The sequence below is a fragment of the Carlito syrichta genome, unplaced genomic scaffold (genome assembly GCF_000164805.1).
Source record: "Carlito syrichta isolate Samal-C Ts95f unplaced genomic scaffold, Tarsius_syrichta-2.0.1 Scaffold312129, whole genome shotgun sequence".
Lineage (NCBI taxonomy): Eukaryota > Metazoa > Chordata > Mammalia > Primates > Tarsiidae > Carlito > Carlito syrichta.
In genome coordinates this window covers 15,804-32,310 of record NW_007256225.1, presented here as the reverse complement: position 1 = coordinate 32,310, position 16,507 = coordinate 15,804, and the positions used below count along the sequence as shown (strand labels likewise).

At 40.9% G+C, this 16,507-nt stretch overlaps 1 protein-coding gene across 1 annotated transcript in view; it reads right to left on the bottom strand.

Moving 5' to 3' along the window:
* Nucleotides 1-16,507, bottom strand: part of NUMB (NUMB, endocytic adaptor protein) — a 100,342-nt gene that overhangs the window by 74,526 nt on the left and 9,309 nt on the right. The window contains exon 2 of the mRNA XM_021718363.1: nucleotides 1,723-1,863. Within this exon, the coding sequence (XP_021574038.1) occupies nucleotides 1,723-1,848 (126 nt within the window). The 5' untranslated portion in view covers nucleotides 1,849-1,863. The remainder of the gene's footprint in view (nucleotides 1-1,722; nucleotides 1,864-16,507) is intronic.

The following is a 16,507-nucleotide window of genomic DNA, read 5'->3' as shown; positions in this document are numbered from 1 at the left end:
TATATATAGTTAATAGAGAAAAAAATTCAACATTTAATATCAAACTAAAATTTTTTCAAGATATTAACAATTTGGTTGAGAATTTCTTCTATTTTGTGTTCCTATGTTTAATACATCTCACACTATGCTTATATAATCATATATTGCTTCTTTTCACTAAACAGTATATAGCATGTACATTTCTTCCATGTCCTTAAAAATGGCCCTCATGCAGAGTTGCGGGCAGTAGTAAGAAAAAACACCTGCATAGCACCCCCTTCTCTAGATCTTCATTGTGTGCTTAACCTTTGTGAGCTTCCATTTTCTGATCTGACAAATGAAAGCATCAGTTTAAATGACCTCTGTATGATTAAAAGTTATAAGGGTAAAGAGAAAATTCCCTAATTTAACTCTTCTGATTTAAGGTTTTCTAGAACACACCAGACCTGCATTTAAGAAAGCAGACTTCCTGGCCAGGCGCGGTGGTTCACAACTATAATCCCAGCACTTTGGGAGGCCAAGGCGAGAGGACTGCCTCAGCCCATGGGTTTAAGACCAGCCTGGACAATTTGGCAAGACCTCCTCTTTACAATAAATCAAGAAAAATTAGTCAGGCGTGGTGGTTACTTGGAAGGCTAAGGTGGAAGGATAGCCTGAGTCCAGCAGGTAGAGGCTGTGGTGGCTGTGAGCATGCCACTGCACTCCAGCCTGGGCAACAGAGTGAGACTCCGACTCAAAAAAAAAGAAAGCAGAATTCCTAGGCTGGACACAGTGACTCACACTTACAATGCCAGCACTTTGGGAAGATAAGGCAGGATGATCGCTTGAGGCCAGGAGTTCAAGACTACAATGAGCTATGATTATGCCACTGTACTCTAGCCTGTCTCAAAAAAAAAAAAAAATTCCACCAGCCTGGACAACAGAGTGAGACCTCATCTCTACAAAAAAATTTAGGGTCCCTGCTATTCAGGAGGCTGATGCAGAATGATCACTTGAGCCCAGGATCTGGTGACAGCAGTGAGCTATGATCGTGCCGCTGCACCCCAGCTTGAGCAAGAATGAGACTCTAACTCAAGAAAAAGGAGAAAAATAAAGACAAGAAAGAAAGCAGACCCCTACTCTCTCTTCCCTACCACTCAGTAACAACATCCATTGAAAATATGATTCCTGATAATTCAGGATCTTTAGATATTTTAGAATTAGTATTCTCATCAGAAGCGATCTTATTTGCATTAATTCCAGATTACATACCAGAAATTCTCATTTAAATATAACAAGAAAAATCACTAAATATAATCTATTTTCCTTCTCTTTTTTATTTTTATTTATTTTTTTGAGTCAAAGTCTCACTCTGTTACCCAGCCTGGAGTGCAGTGGCACAATCACGGCTACCGCTGCCTCAATCTACTGGGCTCAGCCTTCCAAGTAGATGAAACCATGGGTACATGCTACCACATCTGGCTAATTTTTTGATTTACTGTAGAGATGAGGTCTCACCAAGTTGCCCAAGCTGATCTCTAACTCCTGCGCTCAAGCAATCCTCTTGCCTCCACCTCCCAAAGTGCTGAGATTACAGGCATGAGCCACCACATCTGGCCCTTCTCATTTAATTCTAACACTGAAGCAGAAAATGAAGGGATTTTGGAGAGTTCTCTTTCAATTGTCCTAATTAATGTCATAGTCACATACAATAGACTATCAGTTCTTTTCCACATGTAAGTTTACAGAAACATCAGCTCCCACCTTAACTGGGAAGCTACATTTTCCAGTGCGAACACCTTCTTCATCTGTTTGCCACTGATGTGGACGACTGGCCTCTGGAACATAAACATCTTTCTTTCTCCTAAAACTTTGCCGTAGTTTGTTCATTTTAATTTTTACAACCTGCAGATAGAAGAAGAAAAATATGAGAAAGAAAGAATTACCTTCTCACATATATAAACTTTGGTTTGCCATACTAATAAAAATCTAGTGTTCCAAATTAAAGGTGTTGGCTCAAGGGAAAATAAGCGATTAGAATACTTTCTCTTAGAACACTAAGTCCAAACAAACAAATTATTTTACTTTTTGAAAAAACAACTACAATAACTAGTCCTTGTAAGAACCACAATAACTTCTAGCAGAACATGAAGAAACATTATTCTAAGAACTTTCAAGTATTTTAATTATAATAAGCCAATGAGAAATTCTCCCTACCAGACTACTTTCAAATCTATCCCAATTCCTAAAAACGAAAATTTGTGTATGTAAATCAAATTATAGACTGCTGACAATTTCTAAAAACTTTCATACTTATTAGAAGAAAATCATTCTGAAACACTAAAATTTGGGGATCTTTTTGGTTCACTAATAAAAGACTCTAAGCAAAGCAGAAACTACAATTACCTTTTTATAAGAGTTGTTTTACAAAGAAGAATAAAATAAAGCTTTCCTTAAACATAGTTCAAGAAAAAAGTTTTACTATGACTAAATCCAGAGAAAAAATTTTTGCAAGCTGCATGACATCAGAATGTACTTTCATATCTGTAATCATTACAGCAATGTAACAAAAACAATGATAAAGGTTCAAGTTTCCCCATTAACTCTGTAAATTAAAAAGTGTTAAACTATAGTCTGTTGTTTTGTTACCCCTTTAATGCTGTCAAAGGTACAGTAGAAATCACAAAACTACAGAAATAGAAGACCTAACTTATAAGAAATAGAACATTCAATAACAACAAATAAACCTAAGCGCCCTCTTATTATTTTACAGAGTAAAATCTCAAAATCTGAAACTAATACCTCCAGTATTCTGTTAAGAATCATAGCTCATTCTCTCCCTGAAGAATGTAAGTACCTCAACCAGCCTAAAAGTGATCTTAACTTGAGAAAATGATGTGACAAATCTATAAAAAGGAACTGTCCAATCTGTCAGGAATGTTAAATTGCAATGGATTGAATATAATTCCCACATGGTACCAATTAAAGATTTGAAAATCAAAGTTTGCATTCTGAGGAAAATCATTTTGTATCTTAAAATGCATAATGCTACAGCAGAACTATTACCAAGTTAGCTCATTTACACAGACAAGCCAATCTTACTACAAATCTCAAAAAGTAAAGATTCTACAGAGAAGTAAGCAACAATGTTAAAAAAAATCTCTGGATTGGCAGGGCTCCATGGCTCAGTCTGTAATCCCAGCACTTTGGGAGGCTGAGGCGAGTGGACTGCCTGAGCCCATGGGTTTGAGACAAGACCGGCAGCTTGGCGAGACATCATCGCTATAATAAAATTTAAAAAATTAGCCGGGCGTGGTAGCGCACACCTGTAGTTCTGGCTACTTGGAAGGCTGCGGTGATGAAGTGAGACGCCAACTCAAAACAAAACAAAACTTTGGATTTTCTAAAATTGGATTTAAGCAGATCACTCATTCCTAAATTACCTAAATGAGAGTCTACTTTCATCTACCAGACTTCCAAAAAGAATTCCATAATCTTCCTTGAAAATACATCCTGCTATACTCTTTCATATCATATTTTAAAAATATACACAAATACAAATATAAGAAAATAAAAAGGACCTTGGCACTCTCTAAGTTATCCCAAAGCAAAAAACCTACATGATTCCTTTCTTAATTACTGTGTCTTAGTAAAGACAACTACCACCTACCCACTTGGCCAAGTCAGATACCTGAAATCATCCCTGCATTCTGTCTTTCACTGGCCTATGACTCTGCTGGTGGTTTTACCTCCTTGGTAGCTCTTAAATTCATTTTCCTCCACCACCATACCATACTATCCCAACACATTTTTCTTTAAGTTATTGTAAAAGTTCATTACTTGGTTTCTCTGCCTCTAATAGCACTCCATTCCAATCTTTAATTGCTTCACATCATCCTCAAGACAAAGCCCAAACTGCTTAGCATGGCAAACACAGGCCTTCTTCATTTGGCTTCTCTTACCAGTCCCCATTCACCTCCTACACTAGACTACTTACAGTTCTCCAAACAAGGCATACCCTCTTTCAGAGCCTGGGTAAATGTTGCTCCCTCTATCTAGAAAGATCATTCCTTGTTTGTGTCTGGTTAAAGTCTACTCATCTTTACAGTCAGCTCAGGCCTTGGTTAGCAGGGGATTGTCAGAAAAAGCTTGGTCTGCCGGGTGAAGTGACTCGCACCTATAATCCTAGCATTTTGGGAGGTCGAGGTGAGAGGATTGCCTGAGTCCACGGGTTAGAGACCAGCCTGGGTAACCTGGTGAGACCTCATCTCAACAAAAAACCAAAAAATTAGCCAGGCATGGTGGCACATGCCTGTAGTTTCAGCTACTTGGAGGGCTGAGGTGGAAGGATCTCCTAAGCCCAGCAGGTATAGGCCACGGTGGCCCATGAATGTTCCACTGCACTCCAGCCTGGGCAACGGAGTAAAACTCCAACTCAAAAAAAAAAAAAAAGAAAAAGCTTGGTCCTTCATATAACTTCATTAACACTCTGCTTACTTGTATTACTGCACTTATCAAACCTTACAGTAATTTCCTATTTACTTAAAGATTGGCTGTAACTTATTTGTTTAACTGGTTCACCTGCATCCTAGCATACTGCCTATCATATGTGGCATACTATAAATCTAAGAAATGAAAGATAAAATAGACCCCTATCATTGTATAAGTTATCTACCAGGTAGGATAAATCTAGACATATAAGACCTGAGAATCATCAGTGTTGGAAGAGATTGCAGACACAGTCTCCCTTTGACAAAGAAATCACTCTGAAAACCCGCCTTAAAGGAGGATATCCAATGTCTGTCTAAATAAATCTAATACAAGTTTATTTGCTCACTGGGCAACTACTTATTGTATTATCATTCTGTTGCTCAATAAGAGAACAAAGTGTCAGTCAATCTGAGATCTAAATATCTTACAACTTTCCACACGCAAAGGGTCTACTATCAGTATTTCTGCAGAGAGTTTCGCACATACATCAATGATAACTGAACAATGCTTCAAGTAGCCCTGGAATTTCCACAGAAAAGCTTCAGGGGCTACTGGTTATTTGAAAGGAAAGACAAGAAAGCTGGAAAAGTGGAAAACTCTTCAGGAGGGGCTTCACATCCCTATCACAGCTTCATACAGACAACTCCACTTGATCTGATTAACATGTGATACTCCGTGTAAAGGTTTAAGGAGAGGGTTTGATGGCTGCAACATTTTTGGAAATTAGTGACATAACCACAATAGTTCTAAAATAAATTTGGGGAAATGAAAATATATAATTATGATTATCTTGTTTGCTACTTCTTAATGAATAATTACCAGTAGCCTATAAAATAATCTAGCAATTAAGATAATACTTAACACATGTAGGAAGAAATCAAACATTCTGTTTACAAGTAATATACATACAATGATTTTGCTTTCAAAGAAAAACAAATTGGTAACAAGAAAAAAACAGAAAACATGTTAATTCAAAGTAACATTTACCAGCTGGGCTCAATGGCTCAGCCTGTAATTCCGTGCCTTTGGGAGGCTGAGGTGAGTGGATTGCCTGAGCCCGTGGGTTCGAGACCCATCTGGGCAACTTGGAGAGACCTCATCTCTACAATAAGTCAAAAATTAGCCGGGCGTGGTAGCACGTGCCTGTAGTTCCAGCTACTTGGAAGGCTGAGGCAGAAGGGTTGTCGGAGCCCAGCAGGTTGGGGCTGCGGTGGGCAGGAACGGCCACTGCACTCCAGTCTGGGTGACAGAGTGAGACTCCAACTCAAAAAAAAAAAAAAAGAACAAAGTAACATTTACTACTGGTCATCAACAAAGTTGAACTTTACTCCCCAATAAAGAATATTTTACTTAACTCGGAAAAAGTCCTGGTTGAACATAGATAAAGGGTATATATTTGTTAAGTATAAAAACTGAGAGCAAACAAACTTTAGTCATATAAACTAAATTTTTTAAAAACTGTGATTATCAGCCCCATGCAGACACAGCTACTAAGAGTGGCTTCTCCGGCTACTTGGAAGGCTGAGGCGGAAGGATCGCCAGAGCCCAGCAGGTCGAGGCTGCGGTGGCCGGGAGCGGCCACTGCACTCCAGTCTGGGCGACAGAGTGAGACTCCAACTCAAAAAAAAAAAAAAAGTGGCTTCACCACTAAAAATAGGTTTGTTGTTTAAAAAGATACTTTCTGAGTATTCTCATAGGAGACTGTGTTGAGCAATCGAGATTTGGAAGCTGAACCAAAGCCGCTTCAAAAGCAGAGTAGACTGCACTTAAATTTGATTTCCATCTAAATGTTGCTAAGATATAAAAGAAGCCTCATTCACCTTTGTCTTATACTTCTGTGTTCATACTTTTTAAAAAAATCTGTGGCTAGTGTCCACTATTCCAATCAAAAAATTACAGTACACATCATCCCCAGAATCCATAAATGTGTTCCTGGCCCACTCTGTAATAGTGTAGTAGAATTACCATTACACATAACATTTTACTCATCCACAATTTTCAAAAAACAACTTGCATTTCTATGCCTTCCAAGAAAATAATTCTGTTTATGTTCCATTGTATGCAGGAACATATTTTGCTGGTTTGAAAGAGCATGATGCATACAGATTTCTAGTAATTTTCTGTTTCTTTTTACAACAGTATCTTTGTTGTACTCTTGCCGGTAGCTGCTAGATTTTAATTTATTTGTTTCCCTACTTGATAACATTAGTGATTCTGATTTTAGTTTTTCATTTGTTTTGCGTTTGTTTTTTCCTCCTGTAAGATTGGTGAAGGATCCAGGAATATGACACAAAGGTAGAATAAACATTAATTCTGTGCACTCTTAGGTAATTTTTTTGCTTTTTGTAACCACAAAACTTGGCTACAAATTTAAGCATTTAGTTCAAATCAATGACCTATGTTTATGTGATTTCCTAAACATAATCGTGGATTATTTAAAAAGTAACATCATAATTACATTCCTAACTACAATTAGTATGTCTGTTTTGGTATCTTTTTTTTTTTTTGAGTTGGAGTCTCACTCTGTCCCCCAGGCTGGAGTACAGTGGCACACTCACAGACGGCTACCAGAGCATTGATCTGCTGGGCTCCGGTGATCCTTCTGCCACAGTCTTCCAAGTAGCCGGAATTACAGGTGCACACTACCACACCCCAGCTAATTTTTGTTTTATTGTAGAGACGAGGTCTCGCCAAGTTGCCTGGGCTGGTCTCGAACCCACAGGCTCACACAATCCACTCACCTTGGTCTTCCAAAATGCTGGGATTACAGGCTGAGCCACTGAGCCTGGTCTGTTTTTATATCTTTAAGCTGTATTTTTAACACTTTGCATTACTTAGGTTATTTTGCTTTCGTTAAAACTGGCTCAAGTAGAAAAGTGGTCCCCTTCATATAAAGACTGTACAAAACTGTAAATAAAACGTGTACAGTGAACTGTCTTTTAAAAAAATCTCCATTCTACTAGAATTTTCAGAGGTCACTAGATCCAACTTAATTGCCAAATTCAGAAAATCTTTCCACAGTTCTCATTCTACATGACTGCTCTGCAAATGTGACACCATGACTCCAGACCTCCTTGGTGTGCCTCTCTTTACTGACCCCTTAATACTCCACTCTGGTTTACCTTCTTCACTTCTGCTTCTACTTTTCCACACTCACTGAAGGTGCTCCTCAAATATCAGTCCTCAATCTATGTTCTCTTATTTACATATAACTCTTGAAGAAATAAGCAACAAAAACCATCACCCCAAGTATGACAATTTTCCACTTGTACTTTTAGGTCTTGCTCTCTTACTCATATTTCTCTATTTGAGTACACTGATGTTGCCTCAAACACATTATTATTATTATTATTATTTTTTGAGTTGAAGTCTCACTCTGTCGTCCAGACTGGGGTGCAGTGGCCACTCCCAGCCACTGCAGCCTTGACCTGCTGGGCTCCAGAGATCCTTCCACCTCAGTCTTTTGAGTAGCTGGAATTACAGGCACGTGCTACCACGCCCGGCTGATTTTTTTATTTATTGTAGAGATGAGGTCTCGCCAAGTTGCCCAGGCAGGTCTTGAACCTGCGGGCTTAGGCAATCCACTCACCTCAGCCTCCCAAAGCTCAAGATTACAGGCTGAGCCACCAAGCCCGGCTCAAACGCATTAATTTAAACTTAAATCCTCACTTCTTATTTTCCATCCCTAAAGTCCTCCGCTTCCACCCCAGTTTATTTGGTTCAGTAAAAACTGAGAACTTACTATGCACTTGGTCTATTGTTAAGGCTAATGGATACAGAAATTAATACCACAACTTCCTTGCCTTTAGGTCACTCTCTCCCCTCTTAAAGGTTTTATTTCTGCGTAATGTGGTGAGTGCAGTAAAAGCACTATACGCAGTACACCCCAGAAGCACAGTTTAGGTGCAGGATATGTTTCCTACAGAAGATGCTGCCAGAGAGTTAAGTCTTAAATGAAGGACAAAAATTAGCCACACATAATGGGGAATAGGAGAAAGAAGACATTTTATTTTATTTTATTATTATTTTTTTTTGAGTCGGAGTCTCACTCTGTCGCCCAGACTGGAGTGCAGTGGCCGCTCCTGGCCACCGCAGCCTCGACCTGCTGGGCTCCAGCGATCCTTCCGCCTCAGCCTTCCAAGTAGCCGGAATTATAGGCATGCGCTACCACGCCCGGCTGATTTTTTGATTTATTGTAGAGATGAGGTCTTGCCTGCCCAGGCGGGTCTCAAACCTGCGGGTTCAGGCAATCCACTCACCTCAGCCTCCCAAAGGCGCGGGATTACAGGCTGAGCCACCGAGCCCGGCTTGAAAGAAGACATTTTAAATGAAACAGCAGCAACAAAAACACAGATGCTGGAAATCACATGTAAGATATGAAGCTGGAGAAGCAGGCAAGGATCACGTGCTATAAGGAGCTAGAGTTTTATCCTATAGGACATCGAAAGTCGTTTTAAAAGTTTTTAGCCATGCACGGTAACTCACACCTGTAAGTCCAGCACTTTGGGAGGCTGAGGCAAGAGGACTGCCTGAGCCCAGGGGGTCAAGACCAGTCTTGGCAACTTGGTAAGACCCCACCTCTACAATAAATAAAAGAATTAGCTGGACATGGTGGTGCATGCCTTGGGTTCCAGCTACTTGGAAGGGTGAGGCGGAAGGACTGCCTGAGCCCAGCAGGTTGAGGTTGTGGAGGCCATGAGCATGCCACTGCACTCCAGCCTGGGTGACAGTGAGACTCTGACTCAAAAAAAAAAGTTTAAAAACACTGACCTGACCAGAGTTGCAATTTAGACTACTCTGGTGACTGTGCAGAAAATAAATCTGAGGAGGAAAAGACTATAGGCAAGTTAGAAGGCGTTTTTTTTTTTTTTTTTCATTAGTAATCAGGAAAATGGAAATCAAAGCACTGTATACCATTATACATCTATTAGTTTGGCAAATATTCACGATTCAGACATAGTATATGAAGCAACAGGAACCTCATAGGAACATAAATTGGTATGACCATTTTGGAAAATAATTTGGCATTATCTAGAGAAATTTAAGATGCACCTACCTACCCTTACAACCTAGCAATTTCATGTGTTGGTATATACCCTACAGAAGCTCTTACACATGTATGTGCACAAGAAGGTATGTACAACAATGTCTGTATAGCTTGTTGTCTGTATCCTAAAATAACAACAAACACAATCTAAACATCCATTGAATTACAGAATATTCATACATTAGAATACCACACAGCAGTAAAAACAAATAATCTACAGCTATAACCATCAACACAGATGAATCTCCCAGGAATAATGTTGGGGGAGAAGCAAACCACAGAAGAATACGACATATTAAGATTCCTTTTTATAGGCCAGGCGCGGTGGCTCAAACCTATAATCCTAGTACTTTGGGAGGTTGAAAGGATTGCCTCAGCTCAGGGGTTTGAGACCAGTCTGGGCAACTTGGTGAGAATTTGTCTCTACAATAAATCAAAAAATAAGCCAGGAATGGTAGTACCCACATGTAGTTCCAGCTACTTGGAAGGCTGAGGTGGAAGGATCATCTGAGCCCAGCAGGTTGAGGTTGCAGTGGCCATGAGTGTGCCACTGCACTCCAGCCTGTGAAACAGAGTGAGACTACAACTTTAAAAAAAAAGATTCTTGCCGGGCTCAGTGGCTCAGCCTGTAATCCCGCGCCTTGGGAGGCTGAGGTGAGTGGATTACCTGAGCCCGTGGTTTTGAGACCTGCCCAGGCAACTTGGAGAGACCTCATCTCTACAATAAATCAAAAACTAGCGAAGCCTGGTAGCACGTGCCTGTAATTCCGACTACTCGGAAGGCTGAGGCGGAAGAATCTCTGGATCCCAGCAGGTCGAGGCCGTGGTGGATGGAAGCAGCCACTGCGCCCTAGTCTGGGCGACAGAGTAAGACTGACTCAAAAAAAAAAAAAAATTCCTTTTTTATAAATACTACAATTAAAATTCAAAAAACAAAAGATCAAGAACTACTGGCACAAAAAATATAATTTCTAACAATAGTAAAATTTCAATGTGGCATATGTAGTCAGTTTTATAGCTCCAAAGTTAGATTATTTTAATATTAAAAATACTTTAGTAAAAACTACTGCTGTAAGCACTCTGCATACAACAATGCCTGACATCCTCATACCAGCCCTTTCAGGTAGATTCTACCTTTAGTCTCCATTTCAGATGAGGAAACAGGCACAGAAAAGTTACATAATTTGCCCAAATCACATGGTTAGTAAGTGACAGAACCTTCTAGTGCCAGAGTCTGTGCTGTCTTTACATTACACTACCTCTCAAAAATACACAACACCAAACAAGATAATATTTAGGACTACAGATACACTTAGCAAAACTATAAAGAAAAACAAGAGACTATAAACATGATTAAAGGCAGTGCTACTTCTGAGGGAAAGAAAAGGAGGACATGGTTGAGAATGGCTCACATAAGTTTAGTCATGTTCTAATTCTTGGGGTAAGTAGTAGATAAATAAGTTCTCATTTCATTATGTTACATATACCTACATATGTTCTTTCATAATTTTAATTATGTAGAAAGTAAGTCATCTAAGGTCCTTTCTGGAATTGAGGATAGAGATGCAGTGTAAAATTATAAACAGGTCAGGTACGGTGGCTTAAGCCTGTAATCCCAGTACTTTGGGAGGCAGAGGCAAGGGTCTGAGACCAGCCTGGGCAATTTGGTGAGACCTTGTCTCTACAATAACTCAAAGAATTAACCAGGCATGGTGGCATGTGCCTATAATTCCAGCTACTTGGAAGGCTGAGGCAGAAGGGATTGCCTGAGTCCACCAGGTCGAGGCTGAGGTAGCAGAGCATGCCACTGCACTCCAGCCTGGGTGACAGAGTGAGACTCTGACTCAAAAAAATAATAAATAAATAAATATAGCTGGGCTCGGTGGCTCAGCCTGTAATCCCACGCCTTTGGGAGACTGAGGTGAGTGGATTGCCTGAGCCCGTGGGTTCGAGACCCGCCTGGGCAACTTGGCGAGACCTCATTTCTACAATAAATCAAAAAAATCAGCTGGGCATGGCAGCGTGTGCCTGTAATTCCGGCTACTTGGAAGGTTGAGGCAGAAGGATCTCCAAAGCCCAAGAGGTCAAGGTTGCAGTGGCCGGGAGTGGCCACTGTACTCCAGTCTAGGCAACAGAGTGAGACTCCAACTCAAAAATAAATAAATAAATAAATAAATAAAAGCAAGAGAGAAATTTAGTCTGAACAGCCAAATCTGCAATGAACCAGAAGCTTATGAAGGGCCATTAGAGAACTCAACTCTTAGAGAACTGGAAACTTTTCTTCCTAGAGATTTCTCCTAAATTATGCTTTTTTTGCTACATAATCATAACTTTAGGACCTTCTTGCCTATAAATTATAAGAAAGATTGTACAAGACAGGAATATGCTTCAGAAAATTCACTGAGAGAAAAAACAATAAAATAAACCTACACACATACTTGATATATATACATAGGAGATACACAAGACACACTCAGGAAACTTGACCCTAAAACTTAAGATTGTTTCCCTGTTAAATTATTCACTTTAATTTGTATATGGGTTGGTTCCAAACAAAATAAAGCATAAACTATAATATAAAACCATGAATGTCTGAAAACAAATAGTACATTCAGAAATTACCTTAAATTAGCTAAACTCCCTTTTTCAGGAGATTCTAATCTTACTTAGGTATTAAATTTCAAAGGTAGCACTAGCCGGCTCAGTGGCTTAGCTTGTAATCCCGCGCTTTGGGAGACTGAGGTGAGTGAATTGCCTGAGCCCGTGGGTTCGAGACCCACCTGGGCAACTTGGCGAGACCTCATCTCTACAATAAATAAAAAAATTAGCCGGGCGTGATATCGCAGCATGTATTTCCAGTTACTTGGAAGGCTGAGGCGGAAGGATCGCCGGAGCCCAGCAGGTCGAGGCTGTGGTGGCCGGGAGCATGCCACTGCACTCCAGTCTGGGCAATAGAGTGAGACTCCAACTCAAAAATTTAAAAAAAAAATAAGGTAGCACTAAAAGCAAAAATCATATAAACTCAAAATTATATTGAGAATAACTTACATCATCCATAAAGTATAGTACCGTACTCTATCTTGCAATAAATCCAATAGAATCAAATGTTTTTTCTAGTATGGAACAGTGTGCCATTTTCTTTTTTTTTTTGAGTTGGCATCTCACTCTGTCACCCAGAGTGCAGTGGAGTGGCATGCTCACGGTTACCCCAGCATCGACCTGCTGGACTCAGGCAATCCTTCCGCCTCAGCCTTTCAAGTAGCCGGGACTACAGGTGCCACCCCCAGTTAATTTTTTTATTTATTGTAGAGACAATGGCTTGCCAAATTGCCCAGGCTGGTCTCAAACTCACAGGCTCCGGCAATTCACTTGCTTCGGCCTCCCAAAGTGCTGGGATTACAGGCTGAGCCACCAAGCCCAGCCCAGTGTGCCATTTTCAACAAAACACAGTTGAACCTATGTTTAGACCTGTGAGAAAAATATGTAACTAATGCTCATACTATGGAAAGCACAAAACACTATGCAGCAGAAACTCATTGAGTAGAAATGTAGAAAGAATCAGCTACAATATTGTAACTGTTTTTAATCCTCACTTTTATTTTAGTGTTCTCTGAACAAACACGACTGAATGTGAAGATATAAAAGTCCATTGTATTCTGTGTCATATTTCTAGATTTTTTTTTTTTTTTTGAGTTGGGAGTCTCACTTTGTCGCCCCAGACTGGAGTGCAGTGGCCGCTCCCAGCCACCGCAGCCTCGCTTGCTGGGCTCCGGCAATCCTTCCGCCTCAGCCTTCCGAGTAGCCGGAATTACAGGCAGGCGCTACCACGCCTGGCTGATTTTTTTTGATTTATTGTAGAGATGAGGTCTCGCTGCCCAGGCGGATCTCGAACCCACGGGCTCAGGCAATCCACTCACCTCAGTGTCCCAAAGGCGCGGGATCACAGGTTGAGCCACCAAGCCCGGCTATTTCTAGAATTTTTTAAGGCAAGTTACAAGAAAGAAAAATATGCACTGACTATCCATCAATCAAAAACAAAACACACACACAAAAAGTCCTCTCACTAAAATATAAGCTAAAATACCAAATTAAATCATGACATTAAAGTAGAATATTTTACACAAGCATAAAGCACTTTCGATTTGAATTTTCTTGCTTTGATTTTCTACAATTTTTTTTTTATTTGGAGTCTCACTCTGTCACCCAGGCTGGAGTACTGCGGCATGCTCACAGCCACCACAGCCTTAAGTTGCTGGGCTCACGTGATCCTTCCGCCTCAGTCTTCCAAGTAGCTAGAAGCTAGAACTACAGGAGTACTCTACCACACTTGGCTTATTTTTTTAATTTTTATTGTAGAGATGAGGTCTTGCCAAGTTGCCCAGGCTGGTCTCGAACCCCAAACTGCTGGGAATACAGGCTTTATTTATTTATGTTTTTAGTCCAGGTATCACTCTGTCGCCCAGGCTGGAGTACAGTGGCATGATCATGGCTCACCACAACCTCGATCACCTGGACTCGGATGATCTCAGCCTCCCAAGTAGCTGGGACTACAGGTGCACACCACCACACCTGATCATTCTTGTTGTTTTTTAAAGATGAGGTCTCACTACATTGTCTAGGCTGGTCTTGAACTCCTGGGCTCAAACAATCCTCCTGCCTCAGACTCCCAAAGTGCTGGGACTGCAGGAATGAACCACTGCGCTGGGCCAAGAAAATTCTCTTATTTGATCAAGTAAAGTAAGTGAAAAAATGTAATGAATTCTAGACTCTCAGCATAGCCAAAGGACTTCTAGTCAATCTCCGACTCAATCAATGAATCCTAAGAATTCTGAAACACATTAGATATTCGTCTAACTAGTATAATGTGCTGAATAGAAAGCAATTTATTGCTTATTAAGTTGTATCACTGGCTCATGTTCCCCTAGGCACTGAGCCAAATATACAGCAACAAAGTACAGCTTTATCACTAACAGCCAAATAAATATGTTTAATACTTAACTTATAGATCTAATAAAATTCATTTTAAAAGATCATAGTTTTCTGATAAAAGTTAATTTACAAACAGATTCATGGAAACGTAGTAAGAATAAAGAGTTGATGGTTTTTAATTTTATTATTATTATTATTAGTAGTAGTAGTAGTAGTAGTATTTTTGGAGTTGGAGTCTCACTCTGTTGCCCAGACTGGAGTGCAGTGGCAAGCTCCCGGTCACTGCAGCCGTGACCTACTGGACTCCAGTGAGCCTTCCACCTCGGCCTTCCAAGTAGCAGAAACTACAGATGTACAGCTAATTTTTTTTTTTTAATTGTAGAGACGAGGTATCACCAAGTTGCCTAGGTGGGTCTCGAACCCATGGGCTCAGGCAATCCACTCACCTCAGCCTCTCAAAGTGCTAGGAATACAGACTGAGCCACCAAGCCTGGCCAGGGTTGGTGTTTTCTTAAAAAACCTGCTTCTTAAAGGAAACATTCATTCAGCTCCCATGTAAACCTAGGTTTCAGAAATCTGTTTATATTTCAATTTGATGTTTTTTTTAAAACAGGCTACATATGTTAAGGTATCCTGAGTACTCTACTGCCTTATGTCAAAGCACTTTGCAATCTATAGCATTTTCAGAGAAAATTTTTTTTTTTTTGAGTTGGAGTCTCACTCTGTCGCCCAGACTGGAATGCAGTGGCCGCTTCCGGCCACCGCAGCCTTGACCTGCTGGGCTCCAGCGATCCTTCCGCCTCAGCCTTCCAAGTAATTGGAACTACAGGGGTGTGCTACCACACCCAGCTATTTTTGATTTATTGTAGAGATGAGGTCTCGCCTGCCCAGGCGGGTCTCGAACCCGCAGGCTCAGGCAATCCACTCACCTCAGCCTCCCAAAGGCGCGGGATTACAGGCTGAGCCACCGAGCCCGGCTGAGAAAAATTTTTAAGAACAGATTATTCTAATTTTTAGTAGTTAAAACTAAAAATTACTTTGCTTTATCAGCTGTCTGTCTAGAGATCTAAAAACAAGTTAATTCTTGGCTGTCCTAGCAATCCGAATCTGAGAGTAGCACACTGTTGTCTCACCACTCTCCCAGCCCTGACCATGTATTCTCAGCTGCAGGGCATGCATCTCCAGGCTCTTCAGGTTCTGCAGCCTCTTAAGATTATGTATAAATCAGAATGCAAAGGAGTATGTGCACTTTCTGGGGCCAGATCCTTTAGCTTTCATCAGATTCTCAAAGGATTCTGGTACCATCAAAAAATTAAGAACCACTGAGTTAACAATATTCCATGATCCTAATCTTTTTTTTTTTGAGTAGGAGTCTCACTCTGTCATCCAGGCTGAAGGGCAGTGGCACAATCACGGGCCACCGTAGCCTCGACCTGCTGCTGGGCTCCGGCAATCCTACTGCCTCAGCCTTCCAAGTAGCTAGAACTACAGGTACGTGTCATCAGGTCCAGCTAATTTTTCTTTTTTCTTTCTTTCTTTTTTTTTTGAGTTGGAGTCTCACTGTGTTGCCCAGACGGGAGTGCAGTGGCCGCTCCCGGCCACCGCAGCCTCGACCTGCTGGGCTCCGGCGATCCTTCCGCCTCAGCCTTCCGAGTAGCTGGAACTACAGGCGCGCGCTACCACGCCCGGCTAATTTTTTGATTTGTTGTAGAGATGAGGTCTCGTCAAGTTGCCCAGGCGGGTCTCGAACCTGTTGGCTCAGGCAATCCACTCACCTCGGCCTCCCAAAGTGCTGGGATTACAGGCTGAGCCACCGAGCCCGGCCTAATTTTTCTTGATTTATTGTAGAGATGAGGTCTCGACAAGTTGCTTGAGCTGGTGTTGAACCTGTGGGCTTAGGCAATCCTCTCACCTCAGCCTCCCAAAGTGCTGGGATTATAGGCATGAACCACCATGCTTGGCCTATTAGCTGACTTTAATTTTAGGTTTCTGCCTTATGAATTTTCATCTTTCCACTTATTCACAAAATTCCTTCTTTTGTTTTGATATGTGGCTTTCTTCTTTTTTTTTTTTTTGAGTTGG